Source organism: Equus caballus, chromosome 16 (genome assembly GCF_041296265.1).
Source record: "Equus caballus isolate H_3958 breed thoroughbred chromosome 16, TB-T2T, whole genome shotgun sequence".
Classification (NCBI taxonomy): Eukaryota; Metazoa; Chordata; class Mammalia; order Perissodactyla; family Equidae; genus Equus; species Equus caballus.
The window spans coordinates 84021243-84037521 of record NC_091699.1 but is presented as its reverse complement, the minus strand read 5'-3'; the positions used below and the strand labels follow the sequence as shown (position 1 = coordinate 84037521).

Below are 16279 nucleotides of genomic sequence, written 5' to 3'. Positions count from 1 at the left end.
CTTCACTCCTCCGATCTTTCTTCATTTTCCTCTGTGGGAAAGTGAGCTGTTTAGATCAGTGTTTCCCAAAGTGTATGACTTGAGATAATTATGACTGTCACAGGGGAAAAATTTTAATTTCAATTAGTACTACCAAACTCATGATTCATGTACACGATCGTGTACATAATCATAGGCTAAAGTGAAAAAAATGAGTCAACTTAAAGAAAAATATAAAGTAAATAATATTACAGATGGATGTGACCAAAATTGTGAAGGTGATACTTGAAAGAAGGAAATTGGCCAGCTCTGACCTGCCCCTTATCAAAGGGCAGGGACCAGGACCAGCACTCAGCCTTTCTTTTCATTGCTCTCCATGGTACCCCCTCTCCTCTACCCCCGAATCCCCCCAGCCTCCATCAGGTCTTCCTGTCAACGTTATTGAGAAACCTGCCCAAAACACACACCCACTGATCTGCAGTCCTTAGGTACAAAACCGTCATTTGCATAAATGATCACGTCATCAATTGCAGTTCATGAATAAAAGTCTTAGTAAAGCCAATAGCATTTCAAACCTCCTTTTAAGATTTCCATAAAATTACCAAATCTTGCTCACAGGGTTCTGCCCCTCACTTCTCCATGGACGCCCTCTTCTGTCTTCACACATTCATTTTTTATGTGACTTGTTAGGAATTGTCTGTATTCCAACCAAGGGTGTGATTCTAAAACTGGAAGGAGAAGGGGAAAGGAGCACGTTTCAGAGTAATTCCGCAAAAGTTGTGCCCAAAGGAGGGGCTGACAACTGAGGAGCTCTGGAAAGTTCTGATATTGCCTTAAATACTGTGATCAGTATCTTTTTGTTTATGGCAAGCTTTGATCTTCCCAGAAAGATGTGACAAATGCAAACTATAATGAGCAAGGAAATGAAAAACCACTTGGTATGGAAAACCACCATGGTTGATATGCAAGAGTTCAGTGCAGGATGAGCAAGCAAAAAAGTGTTCCCATCTTCAGGCAAAGACACAGAGGCTGGGCAGATTCCAATTATCTGGCTGAGGAGTTCAAGGGCATGATAAGGGTAATGGATTTACTAAACCTGACTGGGAGCAGGAGAATGAGAGGCAGGATTTGGGTAAATATTTTTGTTTTCCTTCCCAACACACTATACCTTTAATTGTTAAACTTCCTGGCATAGGCGGACCCTCTGGAGTGAGCGCATCATGGAGTGAGTCTGGAAGGGGCTGGGGGCTCATCTGGTCAGCTCTCTAGGAAATCTGTGTCTGTGGATGTGGCCCTCCAAATCTGTGATGATTCAGGCTCAGCTTGGTGATGTCTTGGCCCCTGGCCGTGTCTGCAAGATTTGGAAGCAGCCAGTGAGACTTGGGCCAGTAAGGCTGAAACAATGTAGGCCCAACTCGTAAGAGGGCTCCATCCACAGTGACAAGAGATGCCAATTATCCATTTAGATTCTGCATATTCTACCCATTCACCTGAGGATGGGAAACTGTTGCTGCTTCTCTACTTTAGCCCGAAACTCTACCTTTTCTCCTCTTCCTTGGTCTCATCCCCAGCTGTGAATTCCATGGACCCTCTGCTCCCTCCTTTACCCTGCTCCAATGACTCCTTGACTTTATAGGAAGACAGTGAGCATTGGTATAGCAGTTCTACTGTGAGGGCTGTGAGCCCTTGAGCGAGTAACTTAATGTCTCTGAGCCTCAGTTTCCTATGTGAAATAGGGGTAATAGCAGTACCTACCTCCTGGTGCTTTGGGGAGGATTTAACAAGATGGAGTATTGAAGGCTCACACACTTCTTTGCACGGACTGCTCAGTTAACATCCATCTAATAAATGATCGTGGCTCTCTCTCTTATTGCAAACAGAGTGTGTCTCCCAGGGAAGATGGAGACAAATCTTCAGAGTCCTGGAAAGAAATACAATCAATTAAAACATATCCCTAACACACATTTTCTGAAAGAAAAAGTAATCTAATTTAATTCACTAGCTGAGATGGTACCTAAACATGGTTGACAATGTTGGCTTTTCTCTCGGTCACTTATTTCAAAGAGATCAAATCTTACCCATTTGCGTCCAATGGACTGTTCTACCCACCAATCCAGGCACAGTCAGTGCCCCTTGGAGGAAAATAAACTTGCCTGACTTCTTTTTCTGCATCTAAGCCAGGGACTTAATTAAATGAATGTTCTGAGGCTTGGTGCTCAGACTTTGGCTTCCACGCCAGGCAACAGCTTCCCTGGGCTCTGGGAGTCTTCCAGGCTGGTCTGATCATCCTCCCACTTTTGCATCTTCCAGCATCGTGTATTTCTCCTGGTGAGACAGTGAGAGCTTTTGATGCTGTCCTCCCTTATCCAGGGAAAGAGCATATGAGTGAAGCTGATACCATCAGCAGGGGACTAAAGCCCAGTTACTAGGACTTTCGTGATTAATGGGCAGTGGCATGCCGCTCCTGCATCATCCCTGTCCCACCCTGTTTCCTTGACAGTGGTGTGGAACCTTAGCCTGAGGGTTCAGGGTTCCTCTGGGTTGTGGAGATTAACTGCCCATTCAGAAGAGTAAGGCATTTGAACCATAAAGGGTTGACAAATGCATTCATGAAGCAAGGTCTTTTCAATTTGTTCCCCCCTTATTAGCTAAAGGAATGCTGTTTTGACATCTAGGTGAAACTCAGAGTATGATCAGAAGATAGCAATTAATACATATTGCTTTTGGTCTCAATCCAAAGATTTTTTTTTCTCTCTGAGTTTATACTACTTTTGAGCCCTCCCCAACCAAGAAGAATGAAGTCATAATGGTAACTTTCATTTTGGCAACAGTTTGTCACAAATCAGATTTACCTGTTTTCCTCCAGATTGTCTCATAAGGGGATGAGGGCTCCTTCTCTCACCAGGTTTGATGACTCAGATGTTCATCATTTTACACAATGGTGGATAGTGGAGATAATCTAATTTCTATTTCATTAAAAAAAGAAAAGAAGACAAGAATAAAATGTCCCTGTAGAAAGTCCCCTAAGAGTTGACATGGGAGAGCAAGAGGCTGCCCCCAAAGAGGCAGGCATCTTGGTGTGCCAGGAGAGCACCAGAAGAGGCCACCTGTGGAAAGATGGGGCTATGGCAGAGAGTCCTAATCACAAGGCTTGGCTTCAGATTTGTTATTGGAAATCCTCTTCTTCAAATAAAAAATCCAAACCCACCTCTATCATTACCCGTTTCACCCATTTATTGTAAAATATGTTTTCATAAAAGAAATGCTGGAGTAACTTCAACCAGCTGCAAAGGAGCTAAGGTTGTTAATTTGACAGCAGGTTGACCTCCCATCTGATTGCAATCCTCTCTACCTAACAAGCTAGCCATGGACACTCATATAATTGCGTGATACACTTGGAGTTTCCCGAGCCTGTGGTAACCAGGCAGATCTGAACCCAGGTGCCAGCTAGAGCTGCCACAGCAGCAGACAGGGAGTCATTTGTATTTACACCTTGTTTGGGCTCATAGTAGTTCAGAGTGTAACCCATTTATACAAACATGTGAACAGCTCACTGAAAACCACAAGTATATTAGGACAGAGAAAAGTTCAGCTCACCTCTTCTACAGAAGACAAACCTTCAGGCCTTCAGCTTTTCTCTTGTCAATTCCATTCTAAAGATAACTCAAAGCAAAAGGATTCTTCTTATTAGGTATCACAAACATTTCAGGGAACCCAGGAGGTAAAAGACAATGTTAAGGAGAAATTCTAAAATGTCTTAAAAGTATCCTTTTATCCAGCTGCTTTGTATTATAAGCACTCCTTCCAAATGAATCTATAGAGTTTGAAGTAAGGAATACACACGAGACAGTTCAAGTTCAAACTGTTACTCCTTTTGCTTCATGTTCAGTTTATTTGGTTAAAAATTAGATGGGTAAGAAAATGCATTACCGCAGGAGGAGGCGAGAGCAGGAAGAACCCGACACGATGAAGAATGGTGTTGATAATTTATGAAGACCTACGAAGGAAATTTCTCATCTGACAGCAGTATTCACATTTCAAAAAGGAAAACTAAACAAGAGGAGGAGAAGGAATAAGAAAAGGAAAAAGACCTAAAGAGTTAGTCTTCAGTGTGGAGAAGCTTCATCCTGTGAGGCTGCATTTACAGTTTTTCTTACTTGTGAAAACCATCATCAGATGTTGATGGTTGTCTTGTCCTCACTTAGAGCTGTAAATCTCCAATCATGCATTTGGCTGACACTGAAACAGGGCACGACACTATATCACCCCCTTATTTGGGTGAATATGGAGAAAGCGTCTGTCATGCTGGTCATCATCTTTGATTCCAAGAAAAGTAAAACCTAGTCTTAAATTATCTTCTCCTCCACTTGGAAGCCCCCAAATGACAGCACCTCTCATTTCTTTCTTGATATATGCAAATTTTACTACACAATTATTTAGACCTGGCACTTTTTAACACAAAAGATGTGATGCTGCTCATACCTTGACCAAGCAGAAGATCCTCAGGGAAATGTGAACTTGCTCGTACCCATAACAGCTATTTTAATGAAACAATGCCTTATTGACCCAACATCTGACTACACGTAAGGATTCATCCTTTGGTACATTTCTATGTTACAGAAAGGTTTTCAACTGATAAATGTCTTTCTACTGCATGCATATTTTATGGAAAAACAATTGCATATTCTCTGCATATAATCTTCCAGGCACACTACATGTGTTCAAATTGCAGCAAGAATGAAGGGTGAATATGGTTAAAATTTTGCCCTAAAATCATAATGTTAAATTATCGGGGATACTTAAAAACAACAACAAAACCTTTCCTCTTCACCTATCTTTACCTACTTCATCTCAATCCCACGTTATTTTAAAGAAAGAAAACTTCATTGCATATTCTAGTAAAGTGTATCGGTAGGAGAAGGTTTAACAGCCAGAGAGACTGTGCAAGGAGTGAGAAAGTGAATTGATGGATGGATGGTTAAATGAATATAAATGAACTGACACCTTTACAGGAAAATAACATTTCTTTTCTTTTTTTATTCTATAGATCAGTGGGTTTTGTATCTGTAATTCTTTCATATCAGCAAAGAGGAAATAAACTCTCATGTAAATCATTTCCCCCCATCTGGAGCATATTAAAACCATGCCTTTTTTTTTTTCTTTTAAGCAGACTCTTTTCTCCCTATTTGCTTATCAGTTCATCCACCATTACATTTTAAATGAAATTGCAAGACCCTTGTCCCTCCCCCAAATTTCAGCCTGATGTAGGAAAGTGGGAAGCAGACTTTTCTTGCTTTAGAATAGTGACCTAGATTCAATTACAGATAGACCCAGAAGAGAGAAGTGACACCTCACAATTTCCTTAGAGGTCTTGAAAAAATTAGAAATCCCAAAACAACACTTAATGGAAAAGAATCTGTTTATTTCCCCATTCTTTTGTTTTACTTTTTCTCTGCCTTAATTGCATTGCTTTGGTCCACTTAATTGTTCTTGGTCTAGCATCACAATAGGTTTCCCACGGGATGTTTAGAAACATAAAAACGGGCATTTCAAGGAAATCTCTGAATTTGGTTTTTGAGAGTGAGTCTACATATGAGTGAGTGTAATCCTGCAAACCGAACCCGAAAAAGATAAAAAAAAATCTCATAAAAGGCGTATTTTTTTCCTTACGTCCTTAAAAAAAAAGCAAACAAATTACATTACAAAAAGCACACCCATTGTAATTGCATTGCGACAAAGCATTGAACGGAAAAAAACAAAGGCATACATATTTTACTGTTTTACCAATTACTGTGGGAAAATGTGGTCAAAAGAAATAGAAAGAGGGGAGACTCCTGTGATTCTGCTTATTGACTTTTATCACTAAATTAAGCATATAAATGACCTGAACGGGTGGCTTAGTATATTAAATTAAAAAAAGAAGAAGAACAATGATTCTCTCTTCCTTTTCCCTCCCTCTCTGATCTCAGCCTGAAAGGAGTCTCGGAGAGATAAGACAGATGGGATTCGGTCTGCGCTGCTCTGGTAGGTCCTGCTTATGCCGGAGCGGGGAGGCACTTGCCTTCTACGCAGGATTTCCGTTCCGGGTTTACAATAAGCGGTCTTAAGCGGGGGCACATTCCCCGCCACCTCCACCTCTCCCCAAACAAAGGAGTCAAAATTGCCGGTCCCAAGATCACTGCGCCTGGGAAGCTTTGAGGTGCGTGAGTGCTAGGCACGCTGCTGTGGGCAGGCGTAGACGCTTCAGCCCTCGCCTCCGGTTTGGAGCCGCCCAGCGTATGAAGAGGGCAGAAGTGGGCTCGCGTCTATGCGGGTATCCAAAATGAAAAAAAGCCGCAAACTGGTCAGAAGAAGTCCCGGGTCAAGGTGCAGAAAACAGAGAAGGGGCGCCGCCTTGGTTCTCTAATCCCCAAGGATGGGTTTTCCCCGAGACGTTATTTCAGATCCTGGGAAACAGGCCTCCGCTGGGCGTTGACCGCGGCATTGGGGATGTGGGTGCGCGCGCGGCCCTGAAGAAAGGGTCCCCCGGGCCGCAGGGGCTTGGGGGGGGGGGGCGGGGGGAGGGCAGCAGGAGCCCGGCCCCGGGGGAGCCGGTGGAGGATTGTTTCATTTCAAAGTGAAAATCTGCAGGCTTTGGGAAACGATATTCAAAAAAGTATATAATCTCCATATGCCGCTCAATGGAGGATCCTCATAATTTACAGCGGCAGATAAGGCTAGAGGGTGTAATAAAAAATCTGAAGCCCTCCCCTCCCCCTCGCCGCCTCCCCGGAATTGCACCTTGGGCAGCGGAGCAGAATCCGGAATGTGAACTTCTCCCGACATATGTTTCCCGCAGATAAGTAAACAATCTGGACGTGAAATGGAAATGGTAATTAATGCAGTAATGCTGTTACACCTCGAGTGTGCAAATCCCATTGACTCTCCGCGCCACGGGGGGTGCCGGGCTAAAGGCGACCAGCGGCGTGCGCCTCGGCCCCCGGCTCCCTCCCTTCGCTCTCCTTCCTCCCTCGGTCCCCGGGCGGGGCGTCCGGAGAGCCCGCGGGGCCTTGGCCCGGCTACTGGAAGTCGGGAGCCGCTTAGCGGTTCTCGGGACGCTCGGCTCTCCGCCCTCCGCCAGCTAGGCGGGTGCGCTCCCGCGGAACCCAGCGTGCGCCTCAAGCCCACCTCCCCTCGTGCTCAGGGAAGCTCTAGCGCCCGCAAAGCCTCTGGGCTCAGAGGTGCGGCTGGGCCCCGAGGCACCAGGAGAGGTTGAGCTCTCGAGCCGGGAGCAGCAGACGGCGCCGAGGCCTGGAGGCCGCAGGGGCCCCCGCGCCCTAGTGCGGCCGGTCGCCCCGCACGGGTCCGTCTGGTCTGCTCTTTCGTCTCATCCCTACTCTCGACCGAGTGCGGCCCGGCAGGCTGGCAGAATTTTCCTAAGGTCGCTTCCATCCCTGCCCCGAAGGCACGGATCCCATATAAACTGCTGCTCCTCTCGATTCAAAAGTGAAAAAGTTTGGAAATGGCCACTGGCCGCCAGAGTTGTGCAACTCTTCCACTTTGTAGCCGGGAGAAAACTTGCGGATTCCCTTCCGTCTCCGTCCCATCTGGGCACCTGCTCCCTTCTCTAACTCAGATCAAATTCTTGGGACCTTTTGGGGATCGGAGAGGATGCCCAGCGCAGGGATTCGAGCGAAGAGGACAGAGAACCTGGGGATGCCGCCCAAGAAGGTCCCGGGCTCGGGGCCTTTCCCGCTTCCCGAGAGCGCAACTACCACACCCGGGCCCCAGGAACTGGCCAAGAGTCCGCGGCTGACGGCTTAGCCGGACGCAGTACCGGGGACTGGGGGAGGAGGGGGTGTCGAGGCTCCCTCTTTTCCACCTTCACTCCCCTTCCCAGTGCCGGGGCGGACACCACCAAGCCTCGGTCCCTGGGCGCGCACAGAGCCGGGATTAGGCGGGAGCGATGGCGAGTCTCTCGTTCCGCGTCGACACCCTAGGATTTCTAGCGGCCCCCACCCCGACTTCATTTTTTTCTTAGTTACTCAGCAGCAGCCCAGCGCCAACCCTTCTTGGTTCTGGTTCCAGGACAAGTCCCATCCCCGTGGCGCCAAGAAGAAATCTGCCCAAGTCGTGCTCCCACAGTAGGGTCTGCGAGGGTCTCCAGGGCCCGGGCAGGGCCAGAGGCTAAGAGGGCGCGCGCCCTCCGCGGAAGCATGAAGCACTGGCCCCGGCATCTCCTGCACCCAAATCTAATGGGCCCCTTCTGCCTCTGTCTTTCTTCCTCTCTCCCCCTCGTACACACGCACAATCAGCTCAGCAAATAAAGAGATGAGAGTTCTTAACGCGAATCTTGTGAATTACGTGATATTCAAATTCAAATGACTTGAATTGCATTGTCCGCTTCAACAATGGTGACAAGGCCTGAGCTGGGGAGGAGCAAAGGAAACCGCGGTCCTCTAGGACAGTCCTGGCGCCACCGCTCGCCAAGTTTTCCGGGCGCTGGCAATGTCGGATCTCTGCAGAGAGGTTGCCCACGCGGGAGATGCTTCTCTAGATGGTGCAATGTAATGAAAGTCCCCTAGGCCTCTCCTGACTGAAATATCACCCTGCTTTAGATGACCGGAGATCCCCGGAGGTTATCTAGATCCTGTCTTAAAATGCAAATGTTGGGGGGGGGGTCTCAGATGTCAGTCAGTCACACCTCAGCATGATTTACTCTAAGTAGCTGATCTTTCCTATCTAGAAAGTTAGTGGTTCTAAGGAAATTGATATTTAAGTGGAAAAACTAGAAAACTGGAAGGGAATTAAAGGTTTTTGGAGTCGGATCCAAAGCTGGGAAAGCGCGTGAAAAGCTGCAGAAGCTCTTCACGAAAGGCCAAGAGTGGAAAGGAGCCAACGATCCTGCAGCTCCCAGAAGATGTGCCCAGTGTGCCCCTGAGCCAACTGGCTGCCAAGGTTTAAAAAAGAAAGTCTAACTAAAACCCAAACAACTCTGCCTCTGCCACGCCAGCGCCTCCCGCTGCGGTCCCAAGCAGCGTGTTGGTCAGGTCTCCGCGGTCCCAGCAGAGGAGAGGTGGGGCGAGCGCGGCAAGCATTTGGGTCAAATTGTTTTGTCCCCTGGAAGCAATCGCACCCTCAGGAGAGAGGCCCGGGCCCTCCCTGGAGCCCGGAAAAGGCCGGGACTCGGGGGCTGCGGCCCGCGCGCCCAGCGCAGAGGGGTCCCGGGCGCCCCGCGCGCCCAGCGTTGGCGTCCTCCCGACGCCGCCGAGGGTGTGCGGAGGGCACCTCGCCCTGCGCTCTGCTCCGCGCGGCGCGCTCGGGAGAAGCGGCTCTCCTCGGCTCCGGCGGGCGGGGCTCCTCTCCCTACAGGTCTGCTTTAATGATTTTCTTGAAAGAAAGAGACAGTTGTGAGCAAACAGGTTTGACAGGGACTGCCCCCTCCCCACACCCCCAGGGGATTTCTTTTTGTCTGCACCTGACTTCAAAGTCAGTCGGCGGCCCCTGTCAGCGGCGTGACGGTGAGGAGTTCGGCGGTTTGTCCGGGCGGCCCTGCGGCCCGGGGCGCGGAGGCTGGGCGGCAGCAGGCCCCTGCCGGCGAGGCCGGGCCGGCCCGAGGTGGGCAGCCGGCTGGACACAGCCCGACGGGAAGGGGGGAGACCAGGTGTGGCAGGCAGAAAGGGCCCGAGGCAGGTCTGTGGCTTCAGGTCCCGGGACCTGCGCTGGGGCCCCGTTCTCTGCGGCTAGAGAGAAGTCTGTCACCAGCCGCGGGCACACGGCGCCTCCTCACTACAGCGCAACCCGGTTTCCCGGACCTCCCTTCTCGGTCCCCAGGGCCGGGAGCAATCTGGAAGCTTGGTTTCCGTTTTTGAGCTTCCGCCGCTCGTGCCCACCTGGTGCCCCTTCCCAGCCTAACCCCGCCCCGGAGTCGGCTGGGCGCGAACCCCCGTTGGGGCGGTGCGCGCGGGGTCCCCCCTCGGGCCGGGGCACTCGTGCACGCAGGGCGCTGGTGCGCCGGGCTCTGCGGGGCGATCCCCAGACCCCTGTAAGTCTCATCTTAGGAGATGTTAAGGGACACTGAGCTATGAGGGAGATCAGAGCGGCTGACAGGACTGTCAGTTGGGGTTACATCAGACGGCGAAACCGCGGCGCCTCGGCTCTAGGCCTCCTGGTCTTCCCAGGGGGCGGGAGGAGGGGCCTTCCCGAAGCGCCCAGAGCCCCCAGACCGGACGGCCACCAGAGGCAAGTCACTTCCTAATTGTCTCGATTTGTAAGAGGGTTTTGTGATGCTAAGTAAGCGTGGCGCAGCCCGCCGGGCCTCCCCCCACACGTCCCCCGGCCCGCCTTTGTTTACCTTCGTCTGATCGCTCATTTATTTATCTATCTATTATTTATAGGCGTCCCCTCCTATTCAGCGCCCGTGTATGATAATTGTGTTATACCATTTAATTCTAACATCGGTCTCAAAAGAGCTCTTAACGAGAAAAGCATATACAACACGGATCACTTTGCTATTCAGCTCAGCCAGATGGACAACTGCTAACTTTTTTTTTCATAATGAAAATCCCCCTTTGACAAAGGGGCTCGGATGAATAGGCTCCAAATAGCACCTCAAACACTTCTAATTGTTTTGAGGACAATATGCTAATCCGTGGGTTTCGGCTTTGGTGTCTGTTGACAACGTTTCCCGTGCACTTCCAGCCACCGACTCCTTTGCAAACGGCAGAGGCAACCGCGCAAATCCCTCAACAGCGGCAGAAAGCAGACAAGCCGTCAGGCTGCCCCCGACCCCCACCCCGCACCGGCTCGGAGCCGCGGGAAAGCCCCCGACCCACAGAAAAACACGCAGGAGCACGGCTTTGGCGGGGAGACCGGAGGCGGGTAGAGGAGTGGGGGAGCACCCTTGGATTTTGAGAACAAGTTTCACAGAGTTGTGTTGAAAAGCATCAGCAGTTCCTTTCTCCCCACGGAAAACAGCAGTCTTCAAGCTCACATTCACCCAGCCGGGAAAGAAAAGGGCTCTTTTTCTGGTTCGTTAAACACTAAGGGCTATGAGTTATTTAATTTTTATGATTTTTTAAACTCCTTTATGTGATTTTTTAAAAAAACTCCTTGCCTATCTCCTTCCTTTTCCCTTTGCTCCCGCGGGGTCTTAGTAAAACGTCTCCCACAGCGCGCAGCTGGGACCTAGTTTTTCTGCGTTTCTGAGACTTTTATTTCTTAACTTAGGAACCAGTACCGAGCCCCAAATCCCCAGAAAAGCCAGCAGCAGTGTTTTCAAACACCTTAAAAAAATCGATTCCACTGATTTCCCCCCATGTATTGAACTAATTAAACACCCACCGCAGGACGGGGTGCTTGGCGCGCAACTGGTTCCCAGTAGACTCGGCGCTTCTCTCCATTCCTTTGGAGTTTGGTTTAAGAAAAGACAATACACCCAGATCTCAGAGGCTGGGTCAGCCTTTGTCTTAGTTCATTCGCTCCTTGAAGTGGTCTGACCACTTTGTGAAGAACGCACGGAAGGAGTGACGTCTCAGGGATGAATACCTTTGTCCAGCCTCTAAAGGCAAAAAGAGGATCCAGAGCGGCAATAGGGGCAACTCCCAGACTCTGGGCCCCCTTGCCCCCGGCCAGCAGGCCAGCCACCTGCTGCCACTATTAGAGTCACTCCATGCACTCTCAGACTCGGGGCCACCGACCCGCGGCCCCAGACCTGGCCTCCTGACTTCAGATTTTATGCACATCAAAGGTTACTTTTTGCAATGACAGATTGTCTTTATTCAAAACGTCTTTGTTCAACAAATGAACAGTGTAAGGAGGTGAAATCCTTCTAGGTACATTTCCAAGACATCGTCAAAACATTTATGACCATTTAGGAGGTTTTTATTCTTTTAATTTTTGTTCACTTTCTACTTCCTGACTTAACCTGACATTCTGTCTAAAAGTAAACTTAGGTGTCTAGGAGCACTGCTTTATACAAAGTAAATAACCAGGTGGGTCCTTTTGTTTTACCTTTAAAGAAGCAAACACTATCATAGCATGATTTTAAATAGAAATGTTTCCCTTTTTTGTAGTTTTAAATTTGTAAGCCTTTTCCCCCATACATGAAGAGCAAATGGCACCTAGTTGTGTCTGATGGCAAAACACAGAGACACAGCTAACTCTTATCTTCAGGGTGCAGAAGAAAAAATATATATGCATATTCTAGATATAATACCAAGATCTGGGATTTCTGGAGTCCAAAGCCCATCAGAGGAGAGAGAAGGGGACATATAAAGCAAAACTGCCTACTTTTTTTGTCCAAAGGGGGTACAGTCGGAGATTGGTTTGGGGGCAGTGAGGGTAGGGGCAGCTGTATAGCTGTCATAACGTTCACAAGTTTCTGGCACCTGTCTGCGCCTTGGGTCCGGGAGGACGCCCCTACCATCCCCCTGGAAGAGAGAAGCAGAGTCTGGGGTAGGGTAGGGGGCGGCGGCAGGGCTGACCCCGAGGCGTCTGCAGGCCCCGGCTAGGCGCAGAGGTCAGGGTGCAGACCCCGCTTCCAGGCCGCCCTCCAGGTCTGGCGGCCGGGCTGGGGGTTACATGGCCGTGGCGTGGGCTGACGAATAAGGGTCTATGCCAGTCTTGGTCATGCCCGGGAAGAGGATGTAGGCGACGGGGGGCTGCAGGGTGGAGGCAGACCAGGCGGTACAGTTACAGGGCACCACGTAGCCCGGGTTGGTGGGGGACGGGTGCGTGTGCGTGTGCTGGCTGGGGCAGCTCAGGCTGCCGAAGGCGCCGTTCTGGTAGCCCAGGGTGGACGCGTAGGGCAGCGCGCCGGTGGCCAAGGTGTGGGGCACTTCACCCATCTTCTGGATGGCGCTCGAGCTAAACTGCGCGGGGTCCAGCAGGGAGTAGGGCGCCGAGGCGGGCGGCAAGAAGGCCCGGGCTTTCTCGGGCGCGCTCAGGAGGCCGTCGGAGGCCCCCACGGGCAAGCCGGCCGCCTTGAGCGGGTCCGTGTCGCCCAGGTAGGGCAGGGGGAAGACATACCTGTCCTTCTTGAGCAGGTTCTTGGGTTTGCGCCGCGGCCGGTACTTGTAGTCAGGATGCTCCTTCATGTGCTGGGCGCGTAGCCTCTTGGCCTCGTCGATGTATGGCCGCTTCTCTGCCTCGGACAGAAGCTTCCATTCGGCGCCTAGGCGTTTGCTGATCTCTGAGTTGTGCATCTTGGGGTTTTCCTGGGCCATCTTGCGCCGCTGGCCTCGGGACCATACCATGAAGGCGTTCATGGGTCGCTTGATGTGGTCTGAAGGTTTGGACATGGTCCCGGAGGCTAGGCGGGTGGGGGTGGGGAGTGCAGGGGCTCTGCAGGCGAGCTTGGGCGCGGTTGTCTGTCTGCCTGTGCGTCCGTCCTGAGCTCGGGGCTCTGCGCTCCCCTCGCCTCCGCACTGCTGAGGGGAAGCCCGAGAGAAGCGCTAACCCCTCAAAGTTCAGCTGATCATGCCAGTCTCGGCACCCAGGCAGGCCCCGGGGGGCAAGTGCGGGCAGGAAGGGTGGGGGAGGAGAGGGCGGCCCGGCCGGGGGCTGCCGGCACCGGAGGCTGGGGCCCAAGTCGGGGAGTCTCTGGGATTAAGTGGCCAGGTAATTTGCTGGCGGGGCCAAAAAGCTCCTCCTTCTCCCCCTCTCCACCTTCGCCTTCTCTGGTTCTCTTCTCTCCTGTGTCTACCGCCTGGGCTCCCTCCCCCTCCCGTGGCTTTCGCGGAGCTGCCTCCCTTAGCACAGCACCTGGCTGAGAATGCGGGGAGGCTGGTGAACGAGAGCCAAAAGCGGCGAAGTTCAAAGGCGAGGTGGGCCCGGACGGCACGCACTCTGACATAAGCGCGGGGCGGCGACTCCCCAACCTGGGCGCCAATCAGCAGCAGAGAAGGCAAGGGGGCGCACCTGCCAGCGCGCCGGCGGAGGAAAGGGGGAGCGCGACTGGTGGGGGCGGGGTGAGGTGTGAGGGGGAGACAGAGAGGAGCGAGCAGAGCGGCCAGCTGAGGACTGGGGACTTGGCTTCCACATTATTTCTGGCACTGTCAACAAATAAAACTCTTAGTGCCTGTTTCCTTTCCCGGTTGTGCAAAGGAGAATTGGGACTTCGAATACAGAGACCCGGGGAAAGGGCAGCAAAGAGAGCGAGCCGAGGGTGCGTGTTGATAAATAGGACAGCCTCGCCACGAAATGCAAGGACAGCAGTTTCCCCCTTGTCAAAGATCCCTGGAAGAGAAAAAGAGTAGATTAAACTCAGGTGAAAAAGCGAAATAAACTTTTGGCGCCATATCTTCGGAGGTCCTTTGGTGTCTTTCTCCCGGAACGCCCACGCTGCTCCGCCTCCACCCGCGCCCCGGGATGCGGCGCCTGGGCGAAGCGCTGCGCCCCGGGCTAGCTCGGCCGTGCGTTCCAAGCCGATGCCGGAAGGCCTCGCGTCCGGCAGTGCAGAGTTCTCAAACCCTGGTTGGTGGACCTTGAAGAGCACCGCGACCCGCTCTTCACTTTCGTGGAGGGAGCGGGGGAAGGGATTTCCATCACGATTCCTATTTATGTTATTATTTAGTGTTTTATATCTTCAACTTTCCTTCCATATCTGTCCAAACCGGAAAGGCAGCCTGGAGGCCGGCCGGCGCGCGGCGGGGCGTGTGGGCCTTCCAGTTGCCCCTTCTGTAGCAGAGCGGAGCGTCAGGCTGTATCCGCATCCGGCGTCGGTTTGTCCCCGAGCGCCTCTTCCCACCCAGCAAGAAGGCGAGACTCGTTTCTTGCGTCAGATGAGCATTCTTCGGGTGAAGAGGACGAAATAACCCGCAGAGCCAACCTGCACGCCTGTTTCCTTTGAATAATTGCCTGCCCGATGTGAAATGCCCTTGGGGGAAATATTTATTAAATGGAAACCATTGTCCCAGGCCCAGCAAGACCTGCGTGTGTTCCAGGCTTATTGGCTTTTGCACCAGTCTCTCTCTGGGGAGGACCGACCAGAAACGCGCACCGCTCCGCGGGCTTGGAGGGGTTGACCGTGGGGGAGGTAAAAACTAGGAGGCAGCGCGAGAGAGTCTTTCTTTAGCATGTAGTGTATCAAGTTTGAGGTGAAGGCTTTGCTTTTCCTTTTTACAATTCGAAAGGCGCGTAGCCTTTCTCACCCTTAGCACACTCTTCAGAGAAGTGGTCACTACGCCCATTTTACAGTCAGGAAAGTGAGGTTGAGAAAGCCTAAGCGACTTGCCAAAAGTGGTGACACCAGGTGTGTAGGATTGAAACCCTTAATTTTTTTCCATCCCATGCGGCGCCACTCTGAGGATTAGATGGTACTGCAGCCAAACGCGCACCCCTCGACCAGACTGTTGGAGCCATCGAAACCTGCCAGGCAGATAAACTGCTCTGGAAGCGTTGATCCTCACACCCGCTCTTGATTCACTTAGGCTCTGGTCCGAAACCTGGCTTCCCTGAGCATAGACCACGCGCCAATGACGCCACCTCTGCGTGGGCTCCAGAGCAGGTGCACAGTTTTTACGTTCTTCTCGGCCTCAGCTGCGTCTCCGTCCTGCCAGCTATCCCTGTTTTCTCTGCAAGAGGTTTCATTTAGCTTGGGGTACCAGAAAGTAGACGAGCTTTTTAGTTCAGTCCTGGGAGAGTTTCCAAGAGTCGCAGGAAAGCCCTACTCACTTGAGCTCTGCGCTCAGAGCCTGCCAGGGATCTGAGGTCCGTGCGCCAGGCAATTCGAGTTCCACTGGGCCATCTCGACGGTTTGGGGAAGGAATGACAGAAATGCTCATATCTGCAGAGAGGTACAGCGTCCGGCGGGGACCTGCCAACTCTCACTCCGGAACCCTCAAGGGACACCAAACCCACACACAGAGGTTTGGGGTAATGCAAACCAAACTCTTGGAAACTGCTCAAAGAGGAGAATCTGGCACAGGGCCTTAGACCCATTCTCTCTTCCCAGCCTCCAGGCTAACTCATTCCGGTTGCCCCGAGGCAATTCGGGGCACGGGCGCGCCCTCCTTCAGTTCCTATATTCCCTCCTCTTACTGTCCGCGTTCCTCTCTAAACATCTTGCGCTCTGCCCTAGTTCTGAATCCATGAGTCTGGAGTGGATTAGTACGAAGGGCGTGCAACGGTAGGGAGGCAGTTTGTGGGCAGGGCGCCGCATGACCTCCCAGGTTTCCAGAGTCCCAGGCTGCCTGGGTCCGGCTTCACTGACCCTGGCGGGAGGAGATGTGCAGCATCCTCCTGCGCGTCTTGGCCTTGAGACTTGAACTCTGCGCTTCAATGGAACTCTGGGTTGAGGGCTAGGCCCTCCTGTCTTGGC

The 16279-nt window shown here is 51.6% G+C and overlaps 1 protein-coding gene and 1 long non-coding RNA gene across 2 annotated transcripts; both read right to left on the bottom strand.

The window, feature by feature from the left end:
• Positions 1 to 8309: 8309 nt before the first annotated feature.
• LOC138918127 (uncharacterized) lies at positions 8310 to 9828 on the bottom strand. The gene is made up of 2 exons (XR_011427124.1): positions 9437 to 9828; positions 8310 to 9348 (listed from the first exon to the last, which is right to left on the bottom strand). It is a non-coding gene; the product is annotated as an uncharacterized lncRNA (long non-coding RNA).
• A 1895-nt stretch (positions 9829 to 11723) lies between these two features.
• Positions 11724 to 13776, bottom strand: SOX14 (SRY-box transcription factor 14). The gene has a single exon (XM_023620980.2). The coding sequence runs from the start codon at positions 13257 to 13259 to the stop codon at positions 12537 to 12539; it is 723 nt and encodes a 240-aa protein (XP_023476748.1). The 5' UTR covers positions 13260 to 13776; the 3' UTR covers positions 11724 to 12536.
• Between the last annotated feature and the right edge of the window lie 2503 nt (positions 13777 to 16279).